Genomic DNA, 12,736 nt, shown 5'->3' with positions numbered 1-12,736 from the left:
GGAATTCGCAGAGCTGGTGCTTCTTTCTTTGAGGCATCCATACAAGGTTTCATTTTTTTGTTTCATTTGTTTTAATAACATTTTACTTTTCAGTAACAGATAGATCGATAGATCGATAGATCGATAGATAGATAGGTAGATAGATAGATAGATAAAATTAAATGTATATATTTCAATATCATTTCAACACAGGACAGACACTACTTTTAATGCATTTGTACAACTTTTACTGAAAATCAAGCATCAAAATTGTTGTTTCACATAAAAATTGTTTAGTATCTGTGAAGTCTCTGCTGTGACAGGCTAAAAATCACTAAAATACAAATTGGGAAAGTAGATTTATCATTTTGTTGGCTAATTTAGAAACAGAACAAAGAACACACATTAACACTGTGATTTATTCTTACTTTGAGCTTTACTGCCACTACAAAGGTAGAATGACCCTATTGTTATTATTATTATTAGTAGTAGTAGTAGTAGAAGTAGTAGTAGTAGTAGTAGTAGTATTAATAATAATAATAATAATAATAATAATGTTTTTTAATGTTTATGGAACCCTGCACTGCTCCCTGTCATTTCGAACGGTTGCTTAGTTGGTATCTATCTATTTGAGTAAAAGTTCAAAAGTACTTAAGTATCAACTCGAACTACTTTGATTTTGAATAATATTATTTTGATACATAAGTTCTGTTAAATCGAACCAGTTCAAAATAAAAGTGAGTGGAAGTGTTTGCTGCGTTTTGTCTCCACCTGGTGGCGATGCCCGTGAACCGCAGCTGTAGTCTCAGCTGATTTTGGACCAATCAGCGAGCTCAGACGTGAAACATGGCGGCTGCCATGAGCAGCAGGACAGGAGCGTTCAGAGCTGCTAAATAAACTATATTTAATATAAAACTGTTTTTATGCGCCAATAAGGAGAAAAGCCGCAGTCGAGATGAGTTTGTGGTCTGAAAAGGTGCTGCAGCTTCTGCGCCGGATGAACAGCTTCTGTTCCCCAGGTGTGCTGGAGTTTTAATGAACCTGCTCCTCCAGGTGAGGCGAAGTGCTCAGTTAAGGAAGGTGGTTCTTCAGGGGTTCTTTAGTAAAGGCAGTGGTTCTGTTTCGAACCGTGGGGTCTGTATAGAACCATTTGCGTGTGGTGAAATGGTTCTTTAGATACAGAATGTGTATGGTTCTATACAGAACATTTTGAAAAAAAGCACCAAAAGGGTTCTGTTATTGTGACGATGTCAGCAGGAGAAGAACCCTTTTTGGTGTTACACAGAACCATTTTGTGGTGAAATTGTTCTTCAGATTGATTGATGGAGAACGTGTTGTGTGTGGTTCAATATAGCACCAGAAATGGTTCTTCTATGAGGATGTCAAGCTTGCTACAGTACCAGAACCCTTTTTGGTGCAATATAGAACCATATCCAACACATTTAGAACTCAGTTCTAAATGGAGTCATTGCTTTTACTAAAGAACCCTTGAAGAACCATCTTTTTTAGCGTGTGTGTGACCCTCTCTGCTGTGCTTTCTTCCAGGCTCCAGTTTAGAAAAGTGCCTGCGGTTTGAGGTCGTGGGGCAGCAGGTGGGCTGGGTTCCCCCGAACGTGGTGTCCGTCCTGAGCAGGTTCCCTGAAGTCTTCTGCCCTCCACATGGGGGCGCTGTGGCTCTCTGCCCAGGGCTGGACTCTTTGGAGAGGAGGTCAGCTGCTGTGGAGGCTGTCCTGCAGGAGCTGAGGGACGGAGGAGCCTTCGCCTGTCTGAAAGGCTGGAGGAACGAGGTGAAGCTTGTGTCTGGAATTTTCCGTTCCACCTTAAATGGAGTGTAACTGCTGTACCATTTAAGGTGGAACGGAGAATTTGACCAAGAAGCCAGCACCTATTTGCTGTACTGTAACCTGACCTCTATAAAAATAACAAAAGTGAAGTTTAACTGCTTATTAAAGTTTTCTGTTTTCTTCTGATCTGTTAGTAAACATTACTTGATATATACTTTAATTCCTGTTTTATTTGCTTCCCTTTAATAATTGCAAATAAGAGAATAGGAATTCTTGTGTGGATCACTGAACTAGAAGAATAAGAAAGAAATAAAATGTTATATAAAAACTTGACGAGAATATACATATAATATACATGAACACATGAATATATACACAAATGCACATGCATACATACATATACACATAAATACGTACCATATAACACATGTATCTACACTAAGACCAGGGGCGGCAACCCAAATGTTACGAAGAGCCATTCTGTCATTTCAGTAAAAATCAAACCACCTTGGGAGCCACAACACTTCGTTCTTTTTATTGAAATAACGTTTTACCATCTTGTCTGAAATTATGTCTTAATATGTCCTGATATAGATTAAAATTATAATATCGATGAAAATCCAGACTTACTTTGCTCTGCTTTAAGCTTTAGCTCAGCTATAGCTGCTTTTCTCGCATCTCCAGCAGGAAACTTTTCATCAAAAGTAGAACAGTTTCTTGTAAAATGTCTCTCAACTCTTGACCTTTTTTTAACGAGGCTGAAGTTTCTCATTCGCCAGCTTCTCGTTCGAATTTTCCTGTTCCACCTTAAATGCAACTGCTGCTCCATTTAAGGTGGAACGGGAAAATTAGAACGAGAAGCTGACTTTGCGACTTTAGTGTTTGTCAGTTTGCTTATAAATACAAATAAGTCCATTCGTCTCCAAATTATCGATGTTGGTCTTAAATCTCTCTCTTTGCCGTTTCGTTAACTACTATCTAGGCGAGACTGTTCCTATTCGTCTGTGTTGCTATGGTGACCAGCAGTCTGTGCTGATCTTCAGGGTTAAAGGGTGAATCAGCAGTTCTACATTAACTCCAGAGTTTAAGACCATTTATTGTTAAACTGTGTTGAACGATCAGCAGAGCTTTATTTTACTGTAAAGGAGGATTATTTTATTTTTACCTACAAATCTGATTCAGCTGTGGAGCCACAACAGGGCAGTAAAAGAGCCGCATGCAGCTCCGGAGCCACAAGCTGCCGAGCCCTGACTTAGACAGACTTAGACTTGAAAGCAGTGTGATCAAACAAAGGCCGAGATAGAAAAAGTGAAATAAAAGATGATCAGAAAACAAAAACACTTCCTCTGTGATTCTGAGAGGAAGGGCAGCTTTATGTTTCGCCTGTTTGCTCTTTGTGGAGCAAACTCTTTTGTTTGGCTTGGAGCCGTTTCTTGTTTACACCTTGTTTTTCGGGCTTTTAAGTAGTTTTGGGGTCATTTCTCTCTTTTCTTTCCTTTCTGTTTAAATACCCACCTGGGCTGCGTACCGTACCGGTCACCCCTCTACAAAGGTGTGACAAAGGGCTGCTGTTTGCCACAGCCTTAAGTAGAGGTGTCCACAGGTGTGCCAGGTCAGGCCTAATCAGCCCGAGGGCTTCTGGGAATTGGAGTTCCCTGAACTTATGGGACCTCGCTGCTGTCGCCCTCTGCTGGTGGCCAGCGGCGCAGGCTGGACCCTTACAATTTCCTGATGTTACAGTATTCCAACAAGGATGGAAAAAGTTTGGGGGGGGGGTGGTTTATGTCAGTTTTTTGTGATGCCCCCCCTCAGAACCAGCCCTGATTCTAAAGATCTCTCTGCTGAATCTGCTCCTCTCTCTGCTGCAGAGGTACGCGGTGATGCCGAGGTACTGCGACGCTCCGCTGATGCACATGGAGAGAGCGGCAACCAGTAAGAGCTCATCACACCATCCTCACTCGCCAACACGCTCGAAAAGACGGTTCTTCAGGGTTCTTTAGTAAAAAGAATGGTTATATATTTTAGCTCAGTCAAGACTGTAGCTACTAAAATATCCTTGTTTCTACGCTCATTGTCCATTTTATCAGCTCCACTTACTATATAGGTGCACTTTGTAGTTCTACAGTTACAGACTGTAGTCCATCTGTTTCTCTGATACTTTGTTAGCCCCCTTTTACCCTGTTCTTCAGTGGTCAGGACCCCCATGGACCCTCACAGAGCAGGTACTGTTTGGGTGGTGGATCATTCTCAGCACTGCAGTAACACTGGCATGGTGGTGGTGTGTTAGTGTGTGTTGTGCTGGTACGAGTGGATCAGACACAGCAGTGCTGCTGGAGTTTTTAAACACTGTGTCCACTCACTGTCCACTCTATTAGACACTCCTACCTTGTGAGTCCACCTTGTAGATGTAAAGTCAGAGACGATAGCTCATCTGCTGCTGCACAGTCTGTGTTGGTCATCCTCTAGTCCTTCATCAGTGGTCACAGGACGCTGCCCACAGGACGCTGTTGGCTGGATATTTTTGGTTGGTGGACTATTCTCAGTCCAGCAGCGACACTGAGGTGTTTAAAAACTCCAGCAGCACTGCTGTGTCTGATCCACTCGCACCACCACCACGTCAGTGTTACTGCAGTGCTGAGAATTTACTTTGACATTTCTAAGAATGGAACACACTTAAGAACAAACTTAGGAGGATATTGGAGAATGAGGCTCAGTGTTCTGATGTACCCCAGAATGTAGCTCAGATGTATTCAATTAGCCAAAACATGTTTGAAGTTTTTTTGCAGTGAGGAGGAAAAAACTGTACATTTGATTTGAACTGTCGCTTTCAGGTCTGTTCGGCGTGAAGCGCTACGGCGTTCACGTTAACGGTTTCAGTCGGGATGGAAACGGTAATCTGAGCATGTGGGTGGCGAGAAGATCAAACACTAAACAAACTTACCCTGGAAAACTGGACAACCTGGTAACTGTATACACATCCACATCTATATATTCACACGTTTATACACTACTGTGCAAAAGTCAGAGACCCCCTGTTTAGACCGCCCATTCTATGAAATCTGCAGACACACCTCCAAAGTTCAGTCTTAGAAGCTGGTTGATGATTTTCTGAAGTAATCAAACACATTCAGTGGTGTTGAGGTCTGGATTCTGGGGTGGTCAGTCCATCGTTCAGCTTCTTTGTTTGATGTGTCCGTCTCCTTTTCTCAGTGAGGTTCTTCTTGATCAGCTACACATCCTTTCAGACCCACAGCGCTGAGTCGTCTTCTCACAGTGGAAGGATGGACAGAAACACCTGTGGATGTTTTCAGATCTGAAGCAGCTTGATTTTCTCCTCTCTCTCAGAGATGAAAGCTTTAAGGGGAAAACCACTGATTTTTCTGACATTCTGCATAATTAAATGGTTAAGATGTAAACAGAGTCATTCAGAGTGGTTCAGAGTGGTTTGGTGTGAAACGTCCAGTTCTAGAGAAACTTACCGAGTCAGAATTGTTCACAGTGGTGGTGATAGGAACCAGACGTCCACCTCTAAAAGCTCCCTCACAGAAAGTTACTACATGAAATGGTTATGAATTCACTGCCTGATGACTGAGACACTGTTTTATGATAGTTTTGAGAAGGTTTTGGTCTTAAACAAATTTTTATCAATTTATTTTAATCCATTTATGGTGGAGAAGACTCGTGTAGGTTCACTGGTGGTTCTGGATAGTAAATAAAATGTCTATATTTGTGTTGTAGTCATGGCGACCCCTGGTTCCTATCACCACCACTGTAAAGACATCTGAACCATTTCACACCAAACCACTCTGAATCACTCTGATTACATCTCACACACTCAATTGTGGGGAAATTTTGAAAAATCGGTGCAATTCCCCTTTAAGTGCTGTTTATCTGATGGGGGCAGTTTTGGTGTCTACCAGGTCTTCCAGGTGGCTGTTAGGAGACACATTTTCTCTGTAGCTTTTGTTCTTCTTCATTATGTAGGTGGATTATTTTATATCTAATTTCTTCAGAAACATCTAAAAAAATAAAGGACTTGTATTTAATGGCTGTTTGACTGGAAATTAAAGAATTGAAGGGGGTCTCTGACCTTTCTAGAGTTTTCTAGAGGTCTCTACACACTAACCAGCACTGTATTGATAACTGAAAGTAACGCTGATTGGTTTTGTGGATTTTCTGATGATGACTGAGGTTAAGAGGGTTACTAAGGTGACGCTGATGTGTGTGCAGGCAGCGGGGGGGTTGGCGGCGGGCTGCAGTGTTAAACACACTCTGGTGAAAGAGTGTGAGGAGGAGGCGTGTATCCCTGCATCGGTGGCAGAGAGAGCGACACCTGTAGGAACCATCAGGTACATCACTCTAAATCCCTTCTACAGCGTCAAGAAGGTAAATCCACACAAACCTGCACTGCCCATCAAAAGTTTAGAGACACTCTTTAAAACATTTTAAACTCATTAACGTTTTCTTTGACAGTTTACAAAAACACATCTAAACAGCTGTTTAAATTTAGCCGTTTCTCCTTGAAAACACTGCAAGACCTATTTTGAGAATAAAAGCGAAGTCCTCAACCCACCTTCTCCCCTTGTTGTGATGTCAGCACTCAAACCATTCAGGTGTTCAAACCACCTTTGGACCAAAACAGCTTCAGTATGTACTTTTAACATCCTGCTCTTCACACCAAGGAAGAGGCTTTGATCTACTATGAAAAAAATCTATTACTACCTTGTAGAAAAGGTTAATCATCTATGGCTAAAATGTAGATTAAACATCTACTGCTCCCTTATAGAGAAGGTGAAACATCCATCACCACCCTGTGGAGGTGAAACATCTACTGCTGCCCTGTAGTGAAGATAAAACGTACAGAAAATGACTGAAGTTTTGAAGTTTCAAAAAGTCACAAAGTCTCCCGAAAAAGCATTATTACACCAAATAATGGCGAATTTTATGTACATCAGCTATACATGATCAAATATGTGATTATTCTGTTTGTGAGAGAAATGTATAATTTATCATAAATACTGAATAATTTAGAGTAGTTACTGAGATATTTGTAGTAGACACTTGATAATATGTGTAGTTGATACTGAACAATTCATAAAGAATAATTCATAATAGTTACTGAATAATTTATGGGAATAATTCAAAGTACATATTGAATAATTTGTAGTAGGTACTGAATAATTACGACTAAATAATTTATGGGCGGTTCTTTACAGGGCAGCGCAGTGGTGCAGTGGGTAGCTCTGCCGCCTCACAGCAAGAGGGGTTCGATTCCCCAGCCGGGCGACCAGGGTGGAGTTTGCTTGTTCTCCCCGTGTCTGAGTGGGTTTCCTCCCACAGTCCAAAGACATGCAGTCCGGCTAATTGGACATGCTAAATTGCCCCCAGGTGTGAATGTGTATGTCTGTCTGTCTGCCCTGCGATGGACTGGCGACCTCTCCAGGGTGTTTTCTGCCTTCCACCCATTGACTCCTCCAGCTTCCCCCACGAGCCAGAAGGATGAGCGGCTTAGAAACGTAGACCTTTACAGGGACGTTTTCCCCCCTTTTACCTAATTAAAAATAACCATGAATCTCTCTGATTGTGAAAACATCTGTGGACATTTTGGGAATAAACATAAATATCTGCTTTTTAAAAACATCTATAACGCATTTGATTCTGTCCATCTGACGCCCCCCTCCGTCTGCAGCTACACGTATGAAGATGAAGATGGAGTTTTCCCTGAGTGCCAGTTTGTGTTTGATCTGGAGCTGCCCAGCAACTTCAGGCCTGAGATTGGAGATGGAGAAGTGCAGGACTTCTACTACTACCCTATAGAGAAGGTAATCAAAAATCTGGACCCTCTGAGGTTCTCTGAGGACCAGTTTGAGAACCACTGATCTAGATTAAGTCAAATTTATACTACTGCCCTACAGATAAGGTAAAACCCCATAAAGACAGTATACTACCCTGTAATAAAGGTAAAACATCTATACACTGCGAAAAAAGGTCTCTTGCTAAGTAGAATTAACTTAAATCGTCATTAAATCTAATATTTCTCCTGTTGAGGTTGTTGTGAGCTTAATTTAAGATTATTTAACTTAAACAGTTTAACCTAAACAGTTTACTTGTTTTAAGTAATTTTATTGAGTAAAATTATCTCACTATGTTGGCAGATAATTGTGCTTGTTGTAAGAAATCAGCTTGAAACCAGCAAAATTATCTGCCAGTATAGTGACAATTTTATTAATAAAATGACATAAAACAAGTAAAAAATTCTGGAAATGAGCTAAATAATCTTATAATAAGTGCACAACCATCTCAAAATGGGAAATATTAGATATACCGACTAGATTTAAGATCATTTCACTTGAAAAGAGACCTTTTTTGCAGTTTATCTATTCTAATGAGAAGGTAGAATTTCTTCTGCTACCATATAGAGTAGGAAAACATCTACTGTGGAATAAATCTGTTACTACCTTGTAGAAAAGGTTAATCATCTATGGCTAAAATATAGATTAAACATCTACTGCTGCCTTATAGAGAAGATAAAACATTTACTGTAGCACTGTTGCCTTATAGCAAGAAGGGCCTGGGTTCGATTCCCTGGCTGGGCGACCAGGGTGGAGTTTGCATGTTCTCCCTGTGTCTGTGTGGGTTTCAGGTCATATGCAGTTGTGAGTGTGTGTGTGCATGTATATGTCTGTCTGTCTGTCCTGCGATGGACTGGCGACCTGTCCAGGGTGTTTCCTGCCTTCCACCCATTGACTCCTCCAGCTGTGGAGGTGAAACATCTACTGCTACCCTGTAGTGAAGATAAAACATGTACTGTTATCCTGTAGAGAAGCTTCTGAGATATGAACATGTTCCTAATGATGGATTCTAACAGACAGACCCCAGACAGGCTCCAGGCAGTGAGAGTCGGCAGCCACACATCCACAACAACAGTGAGCACAGGGGTCCCCCAGGGCTGTGTGCTGAGCCCCCTTCTGTACACGCTCTTCACGTATGACTGCATGGTCTCCAAGAACAACACCAGCATCATCAAGTTTGCTGATGATACTACTGTCATTGGACTGATCACTGGTTGGGACGAGACAGCGTACAGGAAGGAGGTGGCTGAGCTGGTGGCCTGGTGTCATGACAACAATCTGTCCTTGAATGCAGACAAGACCAAGGAAATGATTGTTGATCCAAGGAGGAAGCGGGAGCTGCACACACCACCTGTACATAGGTGAGACAGAGATGGGGAGGGTGAAAACCTTCAAACTCCTTGGCGTCCACATCAGTGAGGATCTCACCTGGTCTCACAACACACACCTCATCATCAGGAAGTCCCAGCAGCGACTGTACTTTCTGAGAAGGCTGAGGAAATCTGGCATGCCAGCCAAAATTCTCAGCACCTTCTGCAGGAGTACGATCGAGAGTGTTCTTACCAGCTCCATCACGGTCTGGTGTGGAAGCTGCACTGCTCAGGACAGAAAGGCTCTCCAGCGTGTGGTCAAAACTGCACAGTCCATCTCAGGAGCAGCCTTCCCCTCACTACAGGACACTCATCACACCAGGGTCATCAGGAGGGCCCACAACATAATCAGGGACAGTACACCCCCCAGACTCTTTTTTTATATTTCTTTTTTTTTCTAAGATTATATTGGTGAATGGAGGAACAGCAAAGTCAGTATTTCATCGTACAGTGTAGCTGCCTGTTTCTGCTGTGCATATGACAGTAAAACTCTTTGCAGAGAGCGTTTTGTTCAAACATGTTTGTCCATAACAGGAAAAACTGTTTTAATGTAATGTTCTTATCGTGTAAAATAAATAAAATGTGTGTATTTGTGTGTTGAGGTGAAGGAGCTGCTTGCGACCGAGGAGTTTAAGCCCAACTGTGCCATGGTGGTGCTGGACTTCCTCATCAGACACTCCGTCATAGAGCCTGACTCAGGTGTGTACTGCACACACAGCCTTACTTACTCTCACTTCCTGCTTTTATTCAGGGACGTCAGCTCTCGGAGACGTTCGTCCTGCAGAGTTCAGCTCCAGCTGTGATGAATCTGATTCAGACAGGCTGTGGCTTCACTACCGCCTGAGTATCAGTCATACGTGAGACGGGCTGATCCGGTGGCCTTTAACCCTCATGGTCAAAAAGTCTGCCGAAAAAGCATTATTACTCCAAATAATGGCAAATTTTATGTATATCAGCTATATGTGATCAAATACGTGGTTATTCTGTTTGTGACAGAAATGTATAATTTATCATAAATACTGAATAATTCAGAGTAGTTACTGAGATACTTATAGTAGGCACTTGATAATGTGTAGTAGATACTGAACAATTCATAAAGAATAATTCATAATAGTTACTGAATAATTCATAGTCAATACTAAATAATGATACTGAATAATTCAAAGTACATATTGAATCATTTGTAGCAGGTACTGAATAATTACAACTAAATTTATGGAAGTACAGAATAATTTATAGTAATTACTGAACTGCGCATACTGAAAATTATACTCTGTGTTGAATAATTTGCAGTAATTACTGAAAAATGTATAGTAGATAATGAAAAGTTTATTTTTACCGTTTTATTTATATTATTACTGAATAATTACAACTAAATAATTTATAGGAGATACTGAATAATAGGTAGTAGTTACTGAAACATTAATAGTAGATACTGAATAATTCATACTGAAATATTTATAGTAATTACTGAACAATTTATACTGAAATTTCTACTAGAATATTGAATAATTTGGAGATACTGTAGATACTGAAAAGTCCATAATTGACATTGAATAATTCATAGTAGTAACTGAACATATCATAAAGAATAATACACAGTAGTTACTGAAAATTCATAATAGTTACTGAATAATTCAGAGTAGATGCTGAATAATCCATACTGAATAATTTGAGATAAATAATGATACTGAGTAAGTCAAAGTGCATATTGAATAATTTGTAGTAGGTACTGAGTAATTACAATTTACTGAAATTTATATTGAAATTTATACTATATGTTGGATAATTTGTAGCAGATATTGAACAGTTCATGGTTGATATTAAATAATTAGTAATTATTGAACAATTCATACTAAATAATTGATAGTAATTAAACAGTTCATAGTTGATATCTAATAATTAATTTTAGTTACGGAATAATTCATACTGAAAAAAATATACTAGATATTGAATAATTTTTAGTAGATATTGAACAGTTAATAGCAGATACTGAATAATTCATAGTAGTTACTGAATAATCATTGTCAAGATTAATAACTGAATATTAAGCCTGCAGTTTAAGGCTTCAGGTTGACTGTTTTGTTTTTTCTGTCTGTTCCTTTCAGAGCCATATTATCAGGAGTTTGTTGCCGGCCTGCACAGATCACTGTAAACACTCCAGCTACGTCTGCACACATTCTCCATTTCCCCACGTTTACATCTGAGTCCTGAAAAAAACACGACAAATACTTACTCTATAAGATTTTTTATTTTCTCTCAGTACTTTAAAACTCCGAAGATGCGTTGGTATACAAAAGATTATTGATGCATCAAAGGTTTTTTCTATTCTCACAATGAAATGCAGAATCTCTTAAGAAATTACTTGCATTTTATAACATGGCAATAAAACAGTTTCCTCCAAATCTTCACTACTTTGGACTTTTTTCTTCCTTTTAAGACATAAATTCTAACATCGTATATTTAAAATATAAATGAAAACGAAACAGAACGAGCCAGTAGAACGCCACAAAACTGCTAAAGCATACAGCGTGCTGCATACTGCTGAAGCACATGGTACAGTAAAGGAAAACCCAGCGGAGGGAGCTTCTCCTGGGTTTGTAGTTTTTTTGTTTCGTTTTTTTCTTTCTGAAGAAATAAAGGAATCCATTTCTCAACATCAGCTATAAAAAACTGGCACACAAACCAGAGGAACCAAAAAAAGAAACACAAACCAAACAGTAACTGACGGCCCGCGTAACTGCGGCCTTTAGTTTTATCAATTCTGAGCTTCGATAGTGCTGATCGACCTGATGTTTCCTTTAAAAAATCACATACACAAAGGCGCATATAAAATAGCCACAAAAGTAAAGCATTAGTATCGTTACTGCTAAATGCGTTTCACTTAGAACTTTATAGGCAAGAGGCAAAAACGTGAGTTACATTTAAATAGGTCAAAAACGCTCGCGGTATCTGAGACTTATAAGACTGATAACGATTTCAACCAGTGACTAAACTGAGGGGGGCGGGGCTAGAGAGGGGTGTGTTCTGTTAAAGTGATAGTTTGGGGGGGGTGGATTTCAACATTTCCCACTCAAATGCAGTCGACAGGCCAAAATGTTTGGCGTCAAATTTCTTTCGTTTTGCACTGAAGCTGAGATGGAGCCAAAAAGTGATGCTCGCTTAGACTGCGTTCATATTACCAGGCTGAAGTGGCACAAATCTGATTTTCTGCCCTAATGTGACTCAGATCTGATGTTTTCAGGGCTGTGTGGACACAAATCTGATCTTTCCAAATCCGACCTGAGTCACTTTCATATGTGGTCCTAGATGGGATACGTATCCGGTTCGTGGTCATGTGACCTTAATGTGACGCTCAGATCGGAATTCATGTGCTTTTTTTCCACTGCGCTGCGCCATCATTCAGCGTTACCATGGCAGCCTGTAAACGGTGGAAAAGCAGCTCATCTCACCTTTTTCTCCTTCGTCTCGCTCTAATAATGAAGCTGAGAGCTGATCAGAGTTAATTATCTTCGTAGCCATATGCTCCACCAATTAGCATGCACTGTGGAAATCTTATTTTCGTCAAACTATCGCTTCACGGGCGGGGTTAGTGTGTCTTCAGGTGGGGAGAAAAAGATGAACGTACACAGGACAGTATCAGTACAGCTGACAGCAAAAAAACAAACACTGGGTCCCTGGGAGCCGAGCAGAGCCTGAGGCGGCGGCTGAATCGGACGCGACTCCCCCATTACAGTACATAAATCTGCAC

The 12,736-nt window shown here is 40.5% G+C and overlaps 1 protein-coding gene across 2 annotated transcripts; it reads left to right on the top strand.

Moving 5' to 3' along the window:
• The first annotated feature begins 824 nt into the window (after positions 1-824).
• On the top strand, positions 825-11,396 carry tpk2 (thiamin pyrophosphokinase 2). 2 transcript variants are annotated; one of them, XM_036579628.1, is made up of 8 exons: positions 825-998; positions 1,525-1,766; positions 3,632-3,695; positions 4,595-4,725; positions 5,994-6,112; positions 7,453-7,585; positions 9,594-9,684; positions 11,094-11,396. In XM_036579628.1, exons 1-8 carry the CDS (start codon positions 935-937, stop codon positions 11,138-11,140), a joined length of 891 nt encoding a protein of 296 aa, XP_036435521.1. In that variant the 5' UTR covers positions 825-934; the 3' UTR covers positions 11,141-11,396. The 2 variants fall into 2 exon arrangements, with proteins under 2 accessions (XP_036435521.1, XP_036435520.1); XM_036579627.1 differs by having other exon boundaries at positions 9,588-9,684.
• The last annotated feature ends 1,340 nt before the right edge of the window (positions 11,397-12,736 follow it).

The sequence above is a fragment of the Colossoma macropomum genome, unplaced genomic scaffold, assembly GCF_904425465.1.
Source record: "Colossoma macropomum unplaced genomic scaffold, Colossoma_macropomum, whole genome shotgun sequence".
NCBI classification, from domain to species: domain Eukaryota; kingdom Metazoa; phylum Chordata; class Actinopteri; order Characiformes; family Serrasalmidae; genus Colossoma; species Colossoma macropomum.
The sequence above is the reverse complement of the archived record's forward strand: the minus strand, read 5'-3'. Positions and strand labels throughout refer to the sequence as shown.